The sequence below is a fragment of the Pogoniulus pusillus genome, chromosome 38 (genome assembly GCF_015220805.1).
Source record: "Pogoniulus pusillus isolate bPogPus1 chromosome 38, bPogPus1.pri, whole genome shotgun sequence".
NCBI lineage: Eukaryota > Metazoa > Chordata > Aves > Piciformes > Lybiidae > Pogoniulus > Pogoniulus pusillus.
Genome location: NC_087301.1, coordinates 5,157,606 through 5,165,448, shown reverse-complemented (window position 1 = coordinate 5,165,448; position 7,843 = coordinate 5,157,606). Strand labels below are relative to the sequence as shown.

At 49.9% G+C, this 7,843-nt stretch overlaps 1 protein-coding gene across 2 annotated transcripts; it reads left to right on the top strand.

The window, feature by feature from the left end:
• Positions 1-466: 466 nt before the first annotated feature.
• On the top strand, positions 467-4,472 carry BTG4 (BTG anti-proliferation factor 4). 2 transcript variants are annotated; one of them, XM_064173037.1, is made up of 5 exons: positions 467-600; positions 920-1,121; positions 2,095-2,232; positions 3,063-3,258; positions 3,989-4,472. In XM_064173037.1, the coding sequence occupies exons 1-5, from the start codon at positions 543-545 to the stop codon at positions 4,163-4,165; spliced, it is 771 nt and encodes a 256-aa protein (XP_064029107.1). In that variant the 5' UTR covers positions 467-542; the 3' UTR covers positions 4,166-4,472. The 2 variants fall into 2 exon arrangements, with proteins under 2 accessions (XP_064029107.1, XP_064029106.1); XM_064173036.1 differs by having other exon boundaries at positions 884-1,121.
• Positions 4,473-7,843: the final 3,371 nt, after the last annotated feature.

The window sequence follows — 7,843 nt, the reverse complement described above, 5'->3', positions numbered from 1 at the left end:
GACCTGCTAGGATTTGGCTGTGTGACAAAAAGCAGCAGAAGACATCTTTTCTATTCATTTTATTTCAATGTATTCTTTATTCCTTACAGGATTCAGGATTCAGAAGAGTGTGGCCAGCAGATCAAGGAAGGTTTCTCCTCCTCCTCTACTCTGCCCTGGTGAGAGCACATCTATAGAGTATTGTGTTCCTTTGTGGGCTCCCCAGTTCAAGAGGCACAGGGCTAGATTAGAGAGTGTCCAGCAGATGAACACTGATGAACACAACAGAACACAGTACTGAATCAATTAGACCTCACAAGAAGGAGCTGATGTTGGAATAGAGCCAAGGAGGTTTCAATTAGCCTGGAACCCAGCATGTGAGCTAGTCTAGCAAGGCACATCTGAGTGTCATTACCTTCCTCAAACCCACCTGATTTCCTCTTCTATATAAACCCTAAGCAAGCTGCACTAAAGGAAGAGTGAGGGAGGATTTGGGTGGGGTTTTCCCATCACTCTCTTCTGTGTGCATGCTGTAGATTCTTGTAGCTCTTTCTGAGTGTTTGATGCCTTTGAAGCTGTCGGTAAACCATCTCAGGTTTTCAACTGCTCTGATCTTAGAAGGTAATGTTGTCTTCTTTGAATATAAAAAGCCTCTCTAATTGTGACAGTTGCTAATGGTTGAGTGTAATAAGCAATCTAACAATGAGCACTGCATTTTCAGCTCTCCATTGCTCAGTGTGAGTGTCTTCTAGTAATGCACTCAACTCACTTCGCTGCCCAGAGCTACAGGTATCAGCTGTTTGGCAACTGGAGTCTCTGGACTCTATCTGCCATAGCTCATGCAGGTTTTGCAGCAGCTATTCTTGGAGCTTGGTAGTGCCTTAATGCTATTAAATCTCTCTAGTGTGGTGTCTCATCTCTGCTGATGACTCTCCAACAGCTGAAGCACCTGCTGCACTTCCATTTAAAATGAAAGATGAAATTGCTGCCACAGTTTTCTTCATCACAAGGCTAGTGAAAAGGGAAGATAAGCTGAGCAAGCATAAGGTGGAGAAATTTGCAGCTAAGCTGACAACAATACTGTTTGAGAAGTACAAGAATCACTGGTACTTGGACAATCCTTCCAGAGGACAAGCCTTCAGGTGAGGGACCTTTAGCAGGAATGGAGCTCTTCCACACTATTCAAGGTGCAGTGAATACTTTGAGTGTGTGGAGCCCTTCAAATGGAAATATGTTGGATAAACCTGAAAGAGAGCTACTGAGCTGTCCCTTAAGCTTGAGAAGTGTCACTGATTCTGAAAGTGACTTCACATGCTGTGAGTGTGCAGCTGTGTGGCTGAGGTGGAATTTTAGAGACAGGTGTCTTGTCTTAATCCTCTGACTTCTTAACTGGCAGAGTTCAAGATGGCTTCAACTACCTGAAAGGAGGTTGTAGCCAGGTGGGTTGGTCTCTTCTGCCAGGCTTTCAGGGACAACACAAGAGGACACAGCCTCAAGCTGTGCCAGGGCAGGTTCAGACTGGATGTTAGGAGGAAGCTCTTCACAGCAAGAGTGATTGGCACTGGAATGGGCTGGCCAGGGAGGTGGTGGAGTCTTCATCCCTGGAGGTGTTGACGAGGAGGCTGCATGAAGCACTTAGTGCCATGGGTTAGTTGATTAGAAGGTGTTAGGTGGTAGGTTGGAGTCTATAATCTTGAAGGTCTTTTCCAACTTGATTAATTCTGATTCAACTTGCAGAGTTGCCCTGCCTGCTTTTAATTCCCTTGAAAAAGACTGAAGGGAGTTACTGTGGATTGTTAGAAACAAACAAGAGGTGTTCAAGAAAAGACTGGATGGGGCATTTAGTGCCGTGGTCTAGATGACTGGATAGGGCTGGGTGATAGGTTGGGCTGGATGAGCTTGGAGGTCCCTTCCAACCTGGTTGATTCTGTGATTCTAGAAGATCTGTTTTGGACCTATAAATTAGTTTGTGAAGCTAACTTGCTGGTTGAGGTGAGAACCTGCATCACTAGGTGAAATACACTGAGAAAACAAATAATGAGCTGGAGTGCAGGAGCAGGACTTAGGAGGCTGCAGTGAAATCTTTAAGCTTATCTGCCCTTTGTTCTTATGTAGGTGCATAAGGATAAACAAACATCAGACAAGAGACCCACTGCTGGAGCAAGCTTGTGTGGAGAGCAATGTGGACTTTGATAAGCTTGGTTTGCCAAAAGAGATGACAGTGTGGGTTGACCCCTTTGAGGTGTGTTGCAGGTGAGTTGGGAAGCTGTGGCTGCTCTGTGCAAAGCTGATTGGTTCTAAGCCTCTTAGTAGACTCAGTGTTTGAGGGTGTGCTTATTGTACATCAGTGCTGGGGAAGGTCTTGAAGCAAATCATCTTGAGTGCCTTCATGGAGCTCAGACAGGGCACCCAGGACCAGGTGACCTGCTCTGTGGATCAGGGCAAGGCTGAGGGTGTTTACCTGGGCTTCAGTAAGGCCTTTGACTGTCTCCTGCATCATCCTCCTGGGCAAACTGGCTCATGGCTTGGATGGGTGAAAGCTTCGCTTGGAGAAGTACCTCCTGGCTGGGCCTAAAGAGTGGGGGCAATGCAGTTAACTCTCTTTGGCAGCTTGCTGTGCCCCAGGGCTCAGTGCTGGGGCCATCTTTACCTGTGATCCAGATGAGGGATTGAGGCACCCTCAGGTGGTTTTCAGCTGACCCTAAATTGGGAGGAACTGGGGTTTAGTCTGGAGAGAAGGCAGCTGAGGAGTGACCTCATTGCTCCCTGAAAGGAGGTTGAAAGACAAAGGGTGTCAGTCTCTTCTCTCTAGTAAGAAGTGACAGGAAGAGAAGTAGCCTAAAGTTGTTCCAGAGCAGGTTTAGAGTAGAAGACACTTCCTCACTGTAAGGGTTGTTACACACTGCAACAGGCTCCCCAGGGAGACTGCTGAATCCCCTCCCCTGAATGCACTTAAGGACTGTGTCTGTGTGTCTGAGGCCATGGCTCACCACCAGAGCTGGGAGAGTTAATGGCTGGACTCCACCATCCAAAAGGTGTTCCCCACCTGAATGGGCTCTGTCCTGTTGTCTCCTCACCTCCAGGTACGGCGAGAAGAACAGGCCCTTCACCGTGGCACACTTTGAAGGGGAGGAGAACCCAGAGCTTCCTCAGCAGATCAGCTATGCTGTCGACAGGGCAGCTCTGGACTATCATTCTGGGGTTTCTTCAGATGAGGAGAGCTTCAGCAAGGAGCCAAAAGCTATCCCTACTGTCAGCAACCCTAACAGCGTCTACCAGGTAACCATATGGCAATAGCATGTGGCCTGCAGTCAGAGCTGGCACCTGCCCTGCTGGGTGCCTCATGGAGGAGTGCAGGAGGCTTAAACTGATGGCCAAGTCTGGCCTGGTCTGGTCCTGAGCATTTAGGGGTCACCAGACCAGGTCTGGTCCCGGGCTCTTGGGGCTCACTAGGCCAGGCCTGGTCTGGTCCCGGGCTCTTGGGGCTCACTAGGCCAGGCCTGGTCTGGTCCCGGGCTCTTGGGGCTCACTAGGCCAGGCCTGGTCTGGTCCCGGGCTCTTGGGGCTCACTAGGCCAGGCCTGGTCTGGTCCCGGGCTCTTGGGGCTCACTAGGTCAGGCCAGGCCTGGTCTGGTCCCGGGCTCTTGGGGCCCACTGGGCCAGGCCAGGTCTGGTCCCGGGCTCTTGGGGCCCACTGGGCCAGGCCAGGTCTGGTCCCGGGCTCTTGGGGCCCACTGGGCCAGGCCAGGTCTGGTCCCGGGCTCTTGGGGCCCACTGGGCCAGGCCAGGTCTGGTCCCGGGCTCTTGGGGCCCACTGGGCCAGGCCAGGTCTGGTCCCGGGCTCTTGGGGCCCACTGGGCCAGGCCAGGTCTGGTCCCGGGCTCTTGGGGCCCCTGTACCAGGTCAGGTCTGGTTGCAGGGCTCCGAGGGATGCTCTATCCTGGCAGGGGCTCCGAGGGGGCTCTGCTTTCACAACCCTCTTTTCCCTCTCTCCTTTCTCGCCGTTCAGTTCAGTGACTACTGCAAGGCTCCCATACAACCCTGGTGCCAGTACCTGCACAGGAAGACCTACCTGAGCGATGGCTCTTGCTACGCCCAGCACAGGGCTTACAGAGCCTGCAGGCCCACAGCTGCCTTCGCAGGACTGCGAGTCGATAGGTACCACTGGGTCAACACCAAGCGGTAGAGCTGTGGCTGCCCCTGCTGAAGCCCTGAGCTCTGTGGTACCAGGGGAAGGCTGTCACTAGTGAGTCGAATTAAAACCAGAAAGCACTTTCTGTCTAACCTCTATTTCTGCCTTTTTGTGCTTGTCACACTCTTCTTGGATGGGGGGAGGGAGGGGAGAGAGAGAGATGTGTTTTATGATGTGACCTTTTTAAAGTGTTTTATTAATGTGAAGATAAGATTGAAAATTCCATGTGAGGCTTTGCTTTGTAAGTCAAAAAGGAAATGCATCTATCAATAAATCTGCTCCTGGTGTGTTTTTAAAGCCATCTGATCTGCTCTCGGTGCTCTGAAGGGCGTTGGAAGCTCTTATGGTGACAGCAGGAGGGAGCCAAGGAGGATGAAATCGTTCCTCAAGCTGCGCTGAGCAATGGTCTGCTCTATTCTGATGAAGCAGGAGTGCCTGTCTTGAGCAAATCATCTTCCATAGCACAGAAGCAGCTCTGAGCCACCTTGAGTAAAGGTTATGGGGATGCAGCTCTGGGGGACTGCCTTGGTGCTCTGGCAGGGCTCTACCCTCTTGGCTGGGGCTTCCCTCCCCAGCTGTAAGCTAACACATCCTGTAGAAGGATGGAGCTCCTATTTCTAAGGACACCCAACAGCAAGCTGGTAATGCTGGAGCCCAGAGGAAGCTTTTGTAGCTCTCCCCAGCTGTAAGCTAACACATCCTGTAGAAGGATGGAGCTCCTATTTCTAAGGACACCCAGCAGCAAGCTGGTAATGCTGGAGCCCAGAGGAAGCTTTTGTAGCTCTCCCCAGCTGTAAGCTAACACATCCTGTAGAAGGATGGAGCTCCTATCTCTAAGGACCCCCAGCAGCAAGCTGGTAATGCTGTAGCCCACGGGCAGCTTTTGTAGCTCTCCCCAGCTGTAAGCTAACACATCCTGTAGAAGGATGGAGCTCCTATTTCTAAGGACACCCAGCAGCAAGCTGGCAGTGCTGGAGCCCATAGGCAGCTTTTGTAGCTCTGCACAGCTGTAAGCTAACACATCCTGTAGAAGGATGGAGCTCCTATTTCTAAGGACACCCAGCAGCAAGCTGGCAGTGCTGGAGCCCATGGGCAGCTTTTGTAGCTCTCCCCAGCTGTAAGCTAACACATCCTGTAGAAGGATGGAGCTCCTATCTCTAAGGACACCCAGCAGCAAGCTGGCAGTGCTGGAGTCCATAGGCAGCTTTTGTAGCTCTGCACAGCTGGAGTCAAGCTGGGTTCTGGCTAGTCCAGCATTCCAGGGAGACTGAGATTCCCCTTGCAGTAGGAAAGAACTGTGATAGCCAAAGCAATGCATGTGGCAGGACAGGGCTGGCAGCCTTAATGACTCTCTTGTCTCAAGGTGTGACATTGTTGGCACTTTTTGTACCCCTTCACCAAAAGAGTACAAAAGGACCACAACTTCTGGGCTCCAGATGTTGCATCTGCCACAGAAGACCTTCTTGGAATGTAGACCTGCACCAGGAGCCTGGCCTGTTCCTGTGACATCTTCGCTGGATCCAAGGAGTGGTGATGTCATCCCTGCTTCCCCCTCCCCAGAACTGTTTTAGAGGGTATTCAATTCTCTGGAATTTGATGGAATTCTCTGGGGCTCTCTGAACTTTAGCAGCAGTGTTTGGTTTTACACTGCTTGGGTATAGACAGAAATGTTATGTAGGCTGAAGTCTTTTAAATTAGTATTTATTAGTTGCTTTCACTCAAGGACCCTTTAGGATGAATGGAGGGGTGGAAATCACTACAGTTTTGATAACCTCAAGATGTATTTTAGCCTAATGCAGAGGGCCAAGTGAGAACCAAGCTCCCAGGTCTTCATCTGAGAGCCATTACAGCTCTCTGCCCAGGGCTATTTTCTCTTCTAATGCATCTATTTGTTTCACCAGGCAGTCTTTCTCCAGCCTAGTTAATTCAAGATAGTAAGGGAGCAACTCTTGGTTGCCTTTACTCTTTAAAAACTGGTGTTCATCCTCTGTGATATGCACCAACTCTTGAGTTAGCTGATCCACTTTATCCTCAAGGTCTGAAGGGGACAAGTAAGCACAACTTTCCTCTTCAAAGCTGGAAAAAGGGAGAGGCACTTTTAAAATCAGAGTAGAATAGAATCAACCAGGTTGGAAGAGACCTCCAAGATCATCCAGTCCAACCTATCACCCAGCTCTATCCAGTCAACTAGACCATGGCACTAAGTGCCTCATCCAGTAGCCATGCCACTGGTCATGTAATATCCATGAACTCTTCCCAGGAGCAAACCAGGACAGATTCCACTGGAACTGAACTTTTCTCTGACTGAGAGAGAAGGAAGTCAGCCTTTGTGCCACATCCTAACATCACATCTGTGTTTCTACAACGTGCCAGGCTGTAGAAGGTTACAGAAATAGGCTTTGTGGTATTAAGTGAGGTACTGATGAAGAGCTGTAATGATTTGCTTTGCATCAGCCTCCTGCCATTGCACAGTGCTTGCTGGCTTACCACAACAGTTACTGTTAGCTCCTGTCAAGGGATTCTTACCGTGCCCTCCATCCACAGCTCCCCTTTCCATGATGGAAATGCTCTTTGTTCACAGGGAAAGTGGCATTTAGTGGTTCCTCAAATTTTCTGGGGAGCAAGAGGCTGTTCTTCATGGATGAAGCAATAAGCACAGATGTGGAGAAAGCAGATCAGTGTTAATTGGTTTTAAAAAAGCCTTTTTATAGACTCTTCAGATGCCCTTTTTAAATGGTTCTCCTTCTTATGCAGATTGCATCTTTTAATGCATAGAAGCCAAATGATTTCTTTCCAAGCATGAGACTTTTTTTCAGATCAACCAGACCAGGCCTCCAATTCTTCCTTACTACCTTCTCCTCCAAAATCATAGAATCAGCCAGGTTGGAAGAGGCCTCCAAGATCATCCAGTCCAACCTAGCACCCAGCCCTATCCAGTTAACTAGACCATGGCACCAAGTGCCTCATCCAGTCTGTTCTTGAAGACCTCAAGGGATGGTGCCTCCACCACCTCCCTGGGCAGCCCATTCCAATGCCAATCACTCTCTCTGCCAACAACTTCCTCCTAACATCCAGCCTAGATCTCCCCTGGCACAGCTTGAGGCTGTGTCCCCTTGTTCTGTTGCTGCTTGCCTAGGAGAAGAGTCCAACCCTACCTGGCTGCAGCCTCTCTTCAGGTAGTTGTAGACAGCAAAGTGATCTGCCCTGAGCCTCCTCTTCTGCAGGCTGCACACCCCCATCTCTCTCAGCCTCTCCTCCCAGGGCTGTGCTCCAGGCCCCTCCCCAGCCTTGCTGCCCTTCTCTGGACACCTTCCAGCACCTCAACATCTCTCTTGGATTGAGAAGATGAGAACAGGACACAGCACTCAAGGTGTGGCCTGAGCAGTGCTGAGAACAAGGGAAGAATAACCTCCCTTGTCCTCCTGGCCACACAGAACCAACCTTCTTCTCTTCTGCATTTCTCAGTGCCTTTATCCAAAGTTTTTTCAATGAAGATATTTCATTTGTGATCTTGTGGTATATAGCTTTGACCTGAGGGACAAAAATAAGAGAAGAATATTATAGAAGGAGGGCAGGAAGTGATCTGGGTGTGCTGGTGTCAGTTCTCAGTATCAAACACACTGGTGCTAGCTTGTCTCAGGGTATGATCATTTTTCCACGCTACTCATCTGT

Coding starts and splice junctions, on each gene's coding strand:
- BTG4 (XM_064173036.1), top strand. CDS start 543: ATGCCTTTGAAGCTGTCGGTAAACCATCTCAGGTTTTCAACTGCTCTG. Junction 1,122..2,094: donor TCCAGAGGACAAGCCTTCAG/GTGAGGGACCTT, acceptor GTTCTTATGTAG/GTGCATAAGGATAAACAAAC. Junction 3,259..3,988: donor ACCCTAACAGCGTCTACCAG/GTAACCATATGG, acceptor CTCGCCGTTCAG/TTCAGTGACTACTGCAAGGC.